This window comes from Capra hircus, chromosome 1, assembly GCF_001704415.2.
Source record: "Capra hircus breed San Clemente chromosome 1, ASM170441v1, whole genome shotgun sequence".
NCBI classification, from domain to species: domain Eukaryota; kingdom Metazoa; phylum Chordata; class Mammalia; order Artiodactyla; family Bovidae; genus Capra; species Capra hircus.
The window spans coordinates 68,208,235-68,223,364 of NC_030808.1; the positions used below are offsets into that span (position 1 = coordinate 68,208,235).

Genomic DNA, 15,130 nt, shown 5'->3' on the forward strand with positions numbered 1-15,130 from the left:
TGGAGAGGCCGGCGCGGGGAGGCGGGGGGAGGGAGGCGTCCGCGCCGCCGGGGGCCCGCGGCGAACCCCGGCCCGGGCCGAAGCTTCAGTTGAGCTCGGCGCTGCCCGGGGCATTGTTGGCCGCGACTGAGGAGCGGGAGCCGGGGGAGGAGCTGCGAGGCGGCGGCGGCTGAGGGAGCCAGAGGGGGAGCCAGAGAGCAAGCGAGGGAGGGAGGCTGAGAGCGTGCGGGCGATAGAGCGAGGGAGGGAGGAGGTAGAGAGACAGGGAGGGTGGGAGGGAGGAGGAAAAATAAAGAGGAGAGCCGAGCAGGGCTGAACAATAGAGACAGGCAGACGGGCGAGGAGAGCCAGCTGCCGCTGCTGAGGGAGAGCGGGCGCCCAAGCAGCTCGGACCCCGGCCCGGGCAGACCGCAGGCGGCCAGCGCCCCCCGGGGAAGGGGGACCATGGGGGAGCCCGCGGCAGGCGCCCCCAGCCCGCCGTGCGCCTCCGCCTGAGGGAGCCTCGGCGTCCTCTGCCCCAGCCCAGCCGCCCCGGCCGGCCGCCCTCGAAGCCCGGTGTCCGCAGCCCAGCGCCCGCCGCCCACAGAGCAGCGCTCGGCCCCGGGCTTGGCGGCCCCCCGGCTGCCCGTGGACGCCCTCCCCCAGTCATGAACCCCCCGGAGGGGGCAGCGGAGGAAGGAGGAGCCGCCGACTCGGACGTGGACGCCTTTTTCCGGACAGGTAAGCTGGGCAGCTGGGGAGCTTGGGGGGGTGGGGCGGGTGGGGGGCTGCTGCCCTGGACGCGGCTTCTCGGACAAGTTTGGGGAACGAGACTGTTGCTGGGGCGGGCGTGTTGGGGGGTGCTGTCCCCCTCGTCGTCCGGGCCGGAGTTGCCGAGATTCTTGTTGTTACGGCAGTGCTGGTTGCGTTTTGGAGAGGGGTGGGGGCTGGGAGCTTGGCGCCCCTCGGCGTTCACCCCACTTGCGGGAGTCTGTGTGGGGAGGCGGGAGGCGGTCCCGGTGGGCCGCCTTCTCCCCGAGCGCGGGGATGGGGCGAGGTTGGATCACTTTGCAGCGCGCCGCTCTCGCTCCCGGCGCCCCCCGCCCCTCCCTCGGCTCCCCCCTCCCCTAGCGCCTGTCAGCCTGGCTCTGGCCGCCCCGCGCCCGCACCCCTGCTCCGGGCCAGGGGCCCCGGGCCCTGATATGCAAAGAGGGACCGGGAGTCGCGCAGGCTGCAGCCTGACAGTCAGGAACGGGGCGGACGGTGGACCGCGGAGCCTGATGTGTGTGAGGAGCCGGGCGTCTCAGACTTAAGAGGCGGACTCGGCTGGGAAGGCGGTGGGCGCCTAGGACCTCGTCCTTGTCCTCCTCTTCTTCAGTGATGGGAACGCAGGAGCTTTTGATAAAAATCACTCATTCTGGACGTGTGAGTTAGCGTCCCCCTCATACACACCCACTGAATCTTTGCTTGCCTGTGGTATGTAGAGCTCCCCCGCCAGACCTGCTTTCACGGTTGTTCTTTGCCCCCGCCACCACCCAGTCCTGGGTCTGAGTCGCAGGTTCCTTGCCTGCACAGCCCTTTTCCCAGAGCAGATGCCGACCACTCTCCTCTCCCACCACCTGTGGCCCTGTTTCTCTGATAACCAGGGTTTCTCCATCTCCTCTTTACCTGTGGCTTCCACCAACTCAGTAGGTAGAGCTCCCCATCTTCCATATCTGGAACCATTTTGTCTGGAATCTTTGTCCCAAAGAGTCCAGTAAGTTATGGGGACCCCCTCTTTCTGTAAATTGGATTAAAGCGCGTGAACTGGTGGGGTCAGGGAACAGGTTAGCTCTGGAGGCTCCCTGCACACCCATCTGTTTCCTAACCTCATTGCCCTGCCCTGGAGGTCATCTGAGGGGAAGGGGTGGGGTGCTTTGTTGGGGAGACTTGTGGCTTTAGAAGTCAAGAGTTGGTCGACCCATATGTTCATTTTCTAGTTGGTCTGAAGAGTAAAGAGGTGGAGGACAGGAGCTGATGCCAGAGCCTGGAGAAAACAGGAGCCCCTGCTATCCCACCCTGCTTCTCAGGGCTCAGCCTTGTCTCCTTGTTCCTTTTACCCAGTCGTGGTTTCTAATATACACCGCCGCCTGGCGCGCCCCCCTCCCCCCACCCCTTACACTCACATATACACTGCCCAGGAACCAAGGCACTAATTCTAAAAACGTGCCTGACCTGAGTTTATAACCTTAGATTATAGTCTAGGAGAGAGGTTCTGGGGGTTAAGTCCTATCTGGAAACATCCACCAGGACGTCTTTCCTGACTCCCCCACCTGGCCCCACTCCTGCCTCTCATCTGACACCAAAGTCTGCCTTTCCTTAGTTCTGGGGAAAACTCCTGAAGTGTGAGCTTTCCTACCTTCCCTTTCTGGACCTACTTTTATCTTTTGGCATCCATTCCTCCTTCCCATTTTCTACCATCCAAACACTAGTTCCTGTCGGTTCTCCTCCCAGGCACTTGGAGCAGATCTCAAGTTTCTGGAGGCTTGCTAATTTCTGACAAATGAATTCACACAGTGTTAATGGTGTTAATGACCTATAATGGTCCAATGTGTTACTTTTCCCAGGGCCTTTCAAAATACAACATGGGGCTTACATTGTCTAGCTCTGGCTAAAATCACAGAGTAAATAAGTGACTGGGGACTGTCTCCCATGGAATCCTGCTGGGGGTATTCTTCTTCCTTCTTGGGCAGCCTTATGGTGGGGGTGGGGGCTAGGTTTGATGTGCTCTTCAAATCAGAGAAGGGTGAAATCTACAACAGATAAGGCTGGAAATGACTGACAATGTGTAACAAGTTGTAAGAGGGGAGGCAGGCTATCTGTGGTAGGGTCTAGGACCACCATCCACCTGAGTGGCCCTCTATGCTCTGCTTTCTGATCTTACTCCCTTCCAATCTCTAGCCTGGGGATTCTTAAACCTGTAAAAGACCATATTTCTTAACTGTCTCCTTTCTGATCCCCCAATCTTTATGGAATATAGTGCTCTACACCTGGTAGGTTGGACAGATTATAAATTTATTTAGTCGAACCACTGAGAAAGCTTCAAACACATTTTCAAAGTCCCTGGGGCCAGGGTTACCCCCCACTTTCTGGTGGAAAATTTTGCTCATACAAAGACCAGACTGGCAATTGCTTTGTCAAAACTCTGGCATACTCTGCCTCTAATTAGGCATGTTTCAACTAATTCTGTCATTTTGGTTCCTTGTCCTCTTCTGGTTATTTTGGTACTTAAGTTTTTTTGATCGTGGATTAAGCTACATTTTCTAAATCCTATATCCGTACATGTACATGGATAGATAGACACACAGAGAGAAGCATACACACCCCACAACGACACCCCAGTCTTACAGACTGGTGTATTCTGTATTGTCTTTCTGGTGTATTCTATACTGTCTTTCTGGGAACTCTTTGATCCAAGCCTGGGAAAGTGTGTCACAATAATTTTATTGATCATGGTTATGAGGCAGAGGAGGGGAAATATAGAAACTCAGAATTGGGAACAGAAAACCAACAAGGACTTTTCAGCTCCTACTAAGGAACCTTCTGCTGTCCAGGGTGCTGTGGGATAGAAACGTTCAACGTGGTCTCTCTCCTCCAAGAGCTTTTAAAAGAAGATTGACAATTACTGCTCAATTAGAGATTAATTAACTGCTGAACATTATGGTGCTCTAAGATAAAAAGTTGGCAGAACTACAGAGGAGAGGGACTGAGGGTAGCCTATGAAGGAGAGATGGAGGGTAGGAGGAGAATCATGGACAAAATCTCAGGGAGGTTGAGGCATTGACATTGAGGATGCCGGGAAGATGGAGCAGAAAGTGTAGGGTAGGGAGGAATGGGAAACAGAGTTTGTTAAGTAGGACAAGACCAGATAGGGAGAGTCTTGGAAGCCCAAGAGAGAGGAGATTGGATTTGATTCAAGATTGGTAGGGAGTCATTTTAAGTTCTTGATCAAGGGTACCTCCTGAAGAAACTGATATTTGGAAAGGTTTATCTGGGGGGTCATATGATAGATGGAGTTGATAGAGAAACAATCCAAATGCAAAAGTGACCCAGAACTGAGGGAGAGGGGCTTGGCTGGGTTAGTGGCAGAAAGAATGAGGACTCAGGGACCACTCAGAGAGAAAGGCATTGTCAAAGGCATAAATATGGGAATTTATTGACCAACTTGTTGTAGGAGGGAAAGAAAATTAAGCCCACAAGAAAATGGGAGTAACTGGGTTGAAAGCATAGAGGACCAACATTGTCTTGATTGATGCACTCTGGTTGAGGACAGGAGCTGGGTTTTGCAGGGCAGATAATGCTGTTTGCTTCGGATGTGGAAAATTCGAATTGATTGAGGAGCATACAGGTGGAATCGGTTTGTGGGAGAAATGGGACTCCAGACAGGGGCACAGGCAGGAGAGTAGGGCTGGTCTTGGAAGCCTTCTGCATCAAGGCTTTCTGCAGCTGAGGCTTGTGAATGCATCAGCTCTCAGAGGGAGGGGGTGGAAGGAAGAGGAGAGGGCTAAAGTTAGAATTTGGGGGAGAAACCCTTGTTTAGAAAGTGGCAGCAAAGGAGACTTGATCCTAGAGACCCCAGGGAGTCAGCGTGGGATCTGATGTGATGACAGGCTGCAGACAGGTTGAACAAGAGGAATGCCAGGTAAGTGTCACTGGATGTGATAAAAAAGGCCACTGTGAGCTCTTGGGAGCACAGTATTAGAAGAGGCATTCCGGGTAGGCATTTGGGGTGGATAGGAGTTTACTGGTGAAAGCAAAAAGAATTTGGGTGCTAGTTAGACAGGATATTAGCATTAAGAAAAAGAGTTCTTTTTTTTTTTTTTTTTTTAGTTGGAGAGTCAGAACAGCATTAGATGTGGAAGGGAGAGAGCTTCTGGGCAGGAAGAACTGAAGATGCTAGATTGACTGAGTTAGATATCTGAAGAAGTGAGACAGAGGAGGTTCCCTAGTAAAAGTAAAATCTTGGCTTTGGTGAACTGAGGAGAAACCTCTTTCTTTAAGACTCGAAGGAAAAAAAAATCAGAGGATAAATTTAATGAAATCGATGTGGAAATATCTTATATATTTCTGCTGAGCTTTGGTCTTGTGAGTCAAGACATTTTTAGTGGTTTGCTATTACTTGGACTTTGGTCAGCCTCACACTCAACTGTCTCTTTCCAAGTCCCTAAACTAGCTTCTCCTCTTGTTTCCCTTATTCCTATTACTGGCATTTTCCCTTTCCTAGGGTCGATATTTAACACCTTGGTATTGTCTCTGAGGAGTCTCTCTTCTAACTATCTCTGTTGAATTGTCTTTCATAGTGAGGCCATGCTCTTCATTCTCAGGGCTTCTGCCCTATGCCAGGAGACCCATTATGATGCCATGGACTCTTTCGGTAGCCTTTATTCTTGGCTGTTGGAATTGGCTCTCTCACCTCCACTCCAAATTGGCATCTGCAGACAGACTGCACGTCCTAAAGTAGGTTGCAGTACTTTCATCACACCTGGTTTATGAACCTACAGTGACCCTCGACTGTCTTTAGGGTCAAGTTTGTCTTTCGTACCTCAGCTTTAGCCAGGCTGCTCTTCTCACTGTCCCAGGGCAGTTTGACTCATGTTTCCTCACCCCTACTCTACAAATACGACTCTGTCTTCAAAACTTGAGCACCGCATTCTTCTGGAAGCTTTCACAGCCCACAAGAGTAACTCTCCCCCTGGAATTCCTACAACACTCACTTGTCTATACTCATTTTCTCACTTCATCAGAGGTATTATATTGTTTTTAGCCTTTTCACATAATTAAGTGATTTGTTCTTTAAAAGATCTTTTAAAAAGTTTGAGCCACCAAAACCAAACCAAAACAAGCCATCTCCCTCTGGCAGATAAAGCAAACACAGCAAAATATAAGCAGTTGCTGAATCTAAGGTGGTGATATGTTGGTATTCACTGACTGCTATTTCAATTTTTCTCTCAAATAAAAACCCCATGCCTCCTAGAAAACTGGACATTGTCAGGGCCAGATCATAGACAAGGGACATTTTGGAATAACACCCTATGTTGGTGTGCAGTTTTTTGGGTAAATATCATCGTGTCCGTGCATAGTCAGGCACCTGAAAGGGGTGGAGTCTCTTAGCTTCTGAGTGCTCTTCTGCAGCAAAGAAAAACATCTCTTTTTGATGTTGTGTTTGCTGCAGAATGTAAACATGATGCTTAATTTAATATTTACCATTCCTTCGTGATTCTCCTTCACTTCCACCCATCATGATTTGGGCTTTTGATCATGCCATTTCTCAAGAACTTCTGATGGAGTATTGAGAGGACTTTGTTGCTCTGAAAAGGGAATGTTGTTAATATTTTTAATATTGCATTTATATTGGTTATTTCTGCATTAATATATTTTACGACATATAACATCTATGCACACGTCCATAAGATTTGGGAGGCTTTGCTTTATCGTTGTGCCAGCAATCATCAATAACTCAATTATTGGTACATTCTATCCAGTTGTATTTGATAATCCCTTGGGGAATGGAAGCAGTGTTGGGATAAACTGAAGCTGCAGAAAGAAATTAGTTGAGAAGTGAAAAAAATCTTCCCAACTGTCAGTATCAGTAAAACACCAGAATAGGTGAACTAGAGGTCCTTTTTAGCTGTTGAAGAATGAATGCTTTTACTTTTCCAGTTCTTTCTGGTTCTGGAGCTTGGTAGTTCACTTTTGGAGGTAGGCAGTAGGCTTTAGTTTCAGTTCAGTTCGGTTCAGTCGCTCAGTCGCGTCTGACTCTTTGCAACCCCATGAATCGCAGCATGCCAGGCCTCCCTGTCCATCACCAACTCCCGGAGTTTAGTGGTTCTCAAATGGAGGCAGTTTTGTCCTCCAAGAAATATTTGGCTGTGTCTGGAGACATTTTTTGGTTGCCATAACTCAGGGAGGGGGTGGCAACTGGAATTTTTGGGTAAAAGTCTAGAATACTGCTGAACATCTTACATTGCACAGGACAATAAAAAATTCTCCAGCTTCCTAATGTCAGTGGTGCTAAGGCCAGGAAGCTGGATGATCATGGGTTTTGGATCAGATAGGCTCAGCGCTAATCAGGGGTGGAATATTGAATAAATTATATAATCTATGTCATCCTCAGTCTTCTGCAAAATGGGACCAAGAATGCTTATTTCACAGGTTGAGAGAATTAAATAGGAAAAACATGTAAATAACATCTGGTGGTTTCTGACCCACATTAGGAACATAAGAAATCCTAGCTGTCCTTAGCTGTTGTTGTCATTATTAAGTGAATGTGATGGCACAGAGGCTGAGGGACTCTCCTGAAGGGGGACCATGCAGGGCTTTTGACATGAAGTGAAGGGGGTGCTGGAGAGGCATCACAGTGGTGTGCAGGAGCTGGGGTGGAATCAGAAGGCTAGAGTCTGGGCCTTGGCTCTTTTTCTTTCATTCATTTAGTCATTTGTTTGACAAATATTTATCGAGTGCCTAGTGTAGCCATGTGCTGTGCTCTGGGAGTGTATAAAATCATTGCAAGAAAGAATATAGAGCAGGAAGGAAAATGGATATAATTATAATACCCCCCTCAGGGAGCACTTGAATTTAAGGGATGGGAAAGAGAGAAAAAGCCTGTGAAAGAGGCTGAGAAGGTCAGGTAAGAGAGAAGGAGGTGAACCCTCCCCATTGCTCTGTACTTATCTGGATGACTTGGGTGAGCAAGTAACACCTAGAGTGTAAGCTGAGGATGATGCCTGCCCCCACTCCAGTTCCCTTATAGGGTTGTTGAAAGACTCAACTAAGACGCTGTATGTGAAAGGTCTTTATAAGTTGTACAATTCTCTCCAAATTTATGTAGATAGTTCTTTCCAAATCGAACATTCTATTACCCTAAGTACCTCTTCTGGCAAGTATTCTTTTATTAAATTTGGCCTCCACAGGACCTTTTCCAATCCTTCTGTTTGGTTTCCCATGGGAACTTGATGGGGCACCCTCGTTACAACAAATCAGGGTACTTCTCCTCCACCAAAGTATAAAAATGCTAGTCCCCCAGGCCCTGGGCCACATGGCCCCATACCATCTAGAGAAGCCCGGCAAGAAAGGGGGTCTTGCTTCCGCTGAGCCTGAGGTGGGTGCAGTGAATCAGTCTGTTCCTGCTCCTGCTCTGTCTGCATGCTGTTCAGACTCCTCCTGCCACTCCTTTGAGTGTGAATGACTGGCAGCAGAATAACTAGGAAATGATTGACAGCCACAGGGCTGTTGGATCAATAGAGCTGCTTGAAATTGCGTCTGCTGTTGAGTGAGGGAACAGAGAGAATTAGCTGGGAGGACAGAGGAATTATTACGAAGAAGTAAAGAAGAAACTGTTGGAGAATTAGCTTCCTCTCCTCCACTTCTGTCCCATGGCTTTATTAGAAGACAGCTGGATATTAGCTAGAAAACACAGACATGAGGGATAAACAAGTGAAAAGTGGCAAATGAACTGTGTCCTCAGGGAAGTAGTTACTTCTTGAGGTTTGAAGGATGGGTAGACTTTAGATGGGGAAGACAGTGTTCGAACAGTGTTAAAAAAAGGTGCGACCATCCATGGCATATTTGGGGACAGTCAGTGGTCCAGTTTATATGACTCAGAGGATTCAGGTGGAGGGTCAATGGGAGAGCAAAGTCAGAAGGGGATGGGGACCAAGTTGATTGATTGCTTCATTTATTAAACATCTACTGGACTCTTAGATAACCACAGGCTTTGAATGACAGGCCAAAGAGTATGGTCTTTCTTCAGTTTGCTTTCAGGAGCCACTGCAAGTTTCTGACTGGGGTGCTGATGTCATCAGGAAGATAAATCTGGCTGCCCCGCAGAGGGTCAGTTGCAACAGGGGAGGAACTGGTAGCCGGAGCTGGATTGGGAGGCCACTGTGAAAGGTTAGGAGGGTCTGAACGTGAGATGGCAGAGTTGAAATGGGGAGGCAGGGGTGTCTATGAGGAAACTCATGGAGGTAATGTCTATAGGACTTGGTAACTTGGATGTAGAGGTGTTAAGGAAGAGGCAGGTCTCAAAGATGACTTCAAAGCTTAGTTGGGTAACGGGGAGGATGGAAGTACCCTAAATGAAAATCAGGAGTTCAGGAAGAGGAGGAGCAGCTGTGGGGAGGCAGAGGAGAGGGAGGATTTGGGAACTTTCTTTAGGACATGTTGCTTTTCAGGTGTCAGTGAAATAGCTTAGGGAGGTGTTGATTCAGTAGGCGGATAGCGGAGGGAGTCTGGAGCTTTGGAGGGAGGCCAGAGACGGAAATACAGATTTGGGAGATATCAGTAAGAAGTTGTGGCTGGAGCTATCAGAATAGACGAGATAATAAATGAAAAGCGTATACAGACTTAAGGGCAGAGGGCCAAGGACAGAGCTGTAGACCTGAATGAAGGGCTGGAAGAGAACCAGGAGAGAGCAGGGCTTGGAGACAGTCCGGCCATCAACAGGATCTAGTGCTGCAGAGAGGCTGAGGGAGGGGGGGACGAACAAACCTTCTGGGTTCTGGAAACTGGGAGATCACTGGTAACCTTTGAAATAACATTCACTTGTGTATGGGAGGTGGAATTCAAATTTCAAGGGGGGAATAGGGAGTTGAGTGGATGGGGAGGAAGTGGTGGGAGTGCATATAGATGACTCTTTGGAAAAGTTTGGCTGTGAAGGGAAGGTTAAAAATAATAAAAGTAGTTGGAGATGGGTAGCAGAGTTGAGGGGAGGCTTTTTTTAGGTAGAGAAGATCTGTAAATACCTAGGAGTGGGGAGGAGGGAGAAGGCAGGCTTGGGGAAGGGAATGACTATTTGGAAAAGAGGAGCAGTTGAAGGAAGATCCTGGATGAGCACGTTGGGGTGGATCTCCAAGGTAGCTGGGGGTGAGCCTCGGGCCAGAGGAGGAGACTGGGGGAAGGACCTCAGTAAAATAGCCAGCTGGCCAGCAGCTCAGATGAGGGCACCTGTGCTTGGCCAGTAACCCCAACAGAGAGAGCATCGCCTGGCTTGGGGAATCAGGGGCTTATGGTCCTGTGCTTGGGGTGGATAGTACAAGCTGAGGGCAGCTGCGAAGTGGGTGAGCTGGGTTGGCATGGCTCTAAAAGGTTCCTTGGGCAGAGAAGTTAGAAAGGGAGGTCCCAAAATAGCAATCCTTTTAGAAGTACTTGTGGCTTTCTTCTGCAGGTTGAGGTGGGATCTGCTCCAGGCTCTAGAGGGGTCTGTAGAATCACTTCCTACAGGGTGTGAGTCAGAAAGGCAAGTTGTCGGGGGAGCTGGGGGGTGGGGGCGAGGCGGTGGAGGATGAATGAGGGGAGGACAGAGGAGGAGGAGTCAGGCAAGAAGTTATTGGGGCAGCTTCCTGAGGAGGGCTTATGCCTGGCCATCGGGTGCTCTGTCAGGGACTGACCTGTTCTGAATTTTCCGTTTCCTTAATGCCTCTGCTGCTGAGTCACTTCAGTCGTGTCCGACTCTGCGCAACCCCATAGACGGCAGCCCACCAGGCTCCCCCGTTAATGGGATTCTCCAGGCAAGAGTACTGGAGTGGGTTGCCATTTCCTTCTCCAGTGCATGAAAGTGGAAAGTGAAAGTGAAGTTGCTCAGTCGTGTCCGACTCAGCGACCCCATGGACTGCAGCCTATCAGGCTCCTCCATCCTTGGGATTTTCCAGGCAAGAGTACTGGAGTGGGTCGCCATTGCCTTCTCAGGCTCTCAAACAAAGAGGAAGCAGACAGGGGTCATGGAGGAGCCTCTTGCCCATTCTCCATGAAGAGGAATGCTTCAAACCAGAGGACAATGCCAGTGAGCACACCCATTCCTTTGGCCCCAAAGCCCTCCCTTCAGCTCTCATTTCGGGGGCAGACCCAAGAACCGACGTCTAGAGAGGCATGTTATGTGGCCCTCTAGGGGACGGAGTAGGAATCCAGGGGATTGTATGGATCCTATTACCAAAAGGTGGGCTCTGGGGGACTGGGTTTCTATTCCCTGGAGTTGGAGGAGGTGGAAATTTCCGTAGGTGTGGCTCAGTTTTAGAATCAGAGTCTTAGAACAGGAACTTACTGTGTGTCTCCTACAAAGTACAGCCTTCCTGAGATTCAGTTTCCTTATGTGTAAAATGGGTAAAAAAATAAACAAACCTTACCTATCAGGATCACTTGATTTCGTAGCTATAGATTGTGATAGTTATATTCATATTGTAATTAGTAATAGAAATGGGATCATACTTCTGGTAATAGAATATCACTATATATAATAGAATATGACCATATATATTACTAGTAAGGCTATATTGCATATAATATCATATTACTGGTTAGAATTTCCAAATTATGCTTCAGTAGCTTCCTCCTCTCCACTCCCCTCCCCTGTGATACCCTCCCCGTCTTTCCTCCCTCCTTTCCCTTCTCCTTCTCCCCTTCCCTCCCTCTCTCCTTTCCTTCCTTCTTTCCACATATGTAGGGATGTGATTTTTAAGCTTGCAGTTAGTTATTCCAGGGCATGGCAGGCAGGGACTGGGAATGTGGCTCTACTCTTGCCCTGCAGCCCAGGGACAATGGGCATCTATGGGGTATGGGGGTGGGGAAGCACAGTGTTCGGTTGGCAGCTGGACAGTGGGCCTAGAGAGAGACCCAGGAGAATGGCAGATGGTTAATTGGATGTGACAAAAGGGGGCTAGGGGGAGGGGTCTGGGGCTCCTGGGGGATTCCTGTCTCTGACTTGTTACTCTCCTGGAAAGGAGATTGTGGGAAGACGGGGGAGTATCTTCAGGAGCAGTTAAGGGGAAAGATTGGCAGGACTCCATGTTGGGTCTATGGCCATGGAAAGACAGAGTGCCATTGGGAATGATGTCACAGCTTTCATTTGTAGGGTGGGTGCAAGATGTTGTCTCTGTACCCCAGGCCATTGGCACATAATGGGCTCAAATATTTGGATATAAAGAGAATGCTTAAGCAGTGATTGGAACGGTATAATTTTCTAGTCATTCTTCATGATCCTAGCCATTGCATTTGATAGCTAAATATCATGATTACTTTTGATGAGAACTGGACAGAGACTGATCAGTTTCAGCAAACACTAGATTACAGTGAGTGGATCTTTTCATTCATTCTTGCATTCATTCATATTCAAGTGTCAAATACCAGCTATGAACCTAATTAAGTGCCAGGCTGAGGCCATACCAGCAAGTTAGAAATCATCTTTCTGACATGGAGGGTGACTGTCTGGTGGAGTTGCCTGACACATAAACAAAGGATTGTATGCTGTACATTGAGAACAGAGAGGAAGGATCAACAGCCTCATCTGCATGGGTGTGGGGAGAATTCATGGAAGGAGGGGATGCTTATTCTGAAATAGCTGAAGAGATGGTAAAAATGAAGATAGACCATTGTTGAAGAGGTTTGCTAATAAAAGTAAGGAAAATAATCAATGGTAACTGAAGGGGCATTTTGGGAGTACTGGTTGTCTTGTTTCTTGGTCATAGGTATGGTGTGATCTGTTTGTGAGCTTTCAGTGATTTGTAGACTTATATATGGAATTTTATGCATGCGAATTGTGCTTCAATAAGTTTTTAAAAAAGTTATCAGGTCCAGTGAAGTTTTGTTTGTTTGCTCTAAAGAGAGAGAAAAATCTTTGAGTGTTTGAGAAAAAAATCACGGGAGGAAATAGTGGTAGACACTGAAGGTGATAGAAAGTGGTATGTGTGTGGATAGGGTATCAGAGTGGACACTACCTTCTTCAGAAGTTGGAAAGGATGAGGTTCCCAGGCAAAGAGGTTATCTCCGGGATGGAGGGACACCTCTTCCTCTGTGGCTGTGGGAAAAGACCAGGAGGTTTTCAGGTCAGATGTATGGGTCAGATGGTAAAATCCTTATTAAGCTGTTAAGAAGACTGACTTCATTGTTCTCTGTGAACGGGATCCAAGATCATCTGAAGGACTGTGGGGTGCTGAGATCCCGTAAAGAGAGGAGATGGATTGGATCCATGCTCTGGAGAATGGGTGAGAATTGCTTTAAAGAGTCATCTGTCCAGTTGAATTCAGAGTGAGCTAGGTGTGCAGACTTCTGCATCTCACTCAGCCCTGGAGCCCTAGAGTAGAGGTGAAAATAGGGGACTCTTGAGTCCTTATTTGGTGACTTGGATGAGATGTCCAAGGTGGAGGTGAGCTGTACACTAGACTTGTTTGGACATTAGTTTCTTTCCAGAACTTTACTCAACATCGATGACTCCGAGACGTTTTGGAAGCCCCACCTTGGAAAACGGTCATGTCTGGTTTCCCCAAGTAGGCTCTACCTTTTGCTTTGGACTTGTCTGTCTTCTTCTCACCATTAACATAGTGCCTTGCATATACTTGCTTGATTAGTATTTGTTGGCTTGAATTTTTTTCTTTTTATAAGAGCTATTTATTGGTGTGCAGGTCATTTGGGAGTTTTATAATGAAACATTGTGCTAAGGAAATGAATCTGTTTTGTGTAGACAAGCAATTCTACCTTAAACAAAAAGACCTATGAAATCAATATTTACTGTAAAATATAGCGAACACTTGTTGTTTATTCTGGATTAATTAGAGGGGATCTTTTATTGCTTGATTACAAATATCCCATAGGCACTGGAAAACTAACGAAGTACCCTTCTTTTGCAAAAATACACATTGTTGTAGTTGTTCAGTTGCTCAGTCATGTCCGACTCTTTGCGACTCCATGGACTGCAGCACCCCAGGCTTCCCTGTCCTTCACCATCTCCTGGAGCTTGCTCAAATTCATATCCATTGACTTGGTGATGCCATCCAACTATCTCATCCTCTGTTGTCCCCTTCTCCTCCTGCCCTCAATATTTCCCAGCATCAGGGTCTTTTCTAGTGAGGCAGCTCTTTGCATCAGGTAGCCAAAGTATTGGAGCTTCAGTATCAGTCTTTCCAATGAACATTCAGAGTTGATTTCCTTTAGGATTGGCTGGTTTGATCTCCTTGCAGTCCAAGGGATTCTCAAGAGTCTTCTCCAACACCACAGTTCAAAAGCTCAGCCTTCTTTATGGTCCAACTCACATCCATACATGACTACTGGAAAAACCGTAGCTTTGACTGTATGGACCTTTGTCAGCAAAGTAGCATCTCTGCTTTTTAAAATGCTGTCTAAGTTGATCATAGCTTTTCTTCCAAGGAGCAAGCGTCTTTTAATTTCATATCCACATAGGGAAGTTCAAACATTCAAATGGATCGACTAAACAATATTGACTGAGTGTCTACGATGTGCCCATTATTATGCCAGGTACTAAAGGTGCGTAACAAATGGTCCTTGTCCCTGAAGAGTTTATAGTCTTTTTGGGTTAGGAGAAGATTGATACAGGGAAAAATGGCTCATTGGAAGTCAAGCAGAAAGGGGATTTCACTCATTCGTTGACTCATCTCATATGTGTTTATTGTCTATAAGTTAAAAGATAATTTAAGTAGGTGGTAAACAAGGTTCTGTTTCGAGAGATTTGGTTTCCGATATACTTTCATAGAGCATTTATTTAGACATTTAGACTTTTTCCTAAATGAAGCCATTTCCCCCAATTAGTTTCAATGTATGATATATCAGTATACATGTATCTGTTGAGCCAAGTGAGACATTCATAAGCTAATACTCTTTATATGGGGTAATGAAAGAAGACAGAGGATGTGTCCCTTGTCTGGAGGAGGAAAGGCATTGATGCTGTTGTAAGAAATAGTTAAAACAAAACGAAAGGACAGGATGGTTTCAGCATGTTTAAAAGTGAATGCTCTTTCTCCCTCCTTTCCCCTGGTGTTAAGATAAATTTGACTGACATAGGTACCTGTAACTTATGTAAGTATGCATTTATCACAAATGCATAGCTTTCTTTCATATTTTGACAAAAAAAGAGAATTATGCTGTCCCCTTTATTCTGCAGTTTGTTTGTATCACTTTGTAATTGTGGACATTTTCCATGTCAGTGCATGTGTTCTCCCCCATTTGTTTGAAGAGTTGTGTCGCATTCTGTTGTGTGGATGTGCCGCATTTTATTTAGCCGTCCTCTTAATAGTGGACATTTATAACCCAGCTTTTCTGAGGACGAGTGTTTGTTCTGGAGCATTATTTGGTCCAAAGAGTAGCAAGAGCATCACCCATTATTTAATCTCTC

General features: G+C 47.3%; 1 protein-coding gene across 5 annotated transcripts in view; it reads left to right on the forward strand.

Annotated features, from left to right (window-relative positions):
- LOC102173333 (kalirin) overlaps positions 303-15,130 on the forward strand; it is a 513,182-nt gene continuing 498,354 nt past the window's right edge. For all 5 annotated transcript variants that reach the window (XM_018045796.1, XM_018045804.1, XM_018045808.1 and 2 more), the window contains exon 1: positions 303-720. In XM_018045796.1, coding sequence (XP_017901285.1) covers positions 648-720 — 73 coding nt within the window. In that variant the 5' untranslated portion in view covers positions 303-647. The remainder of the gene's footprint in view (positions 721-15,130) is intronic.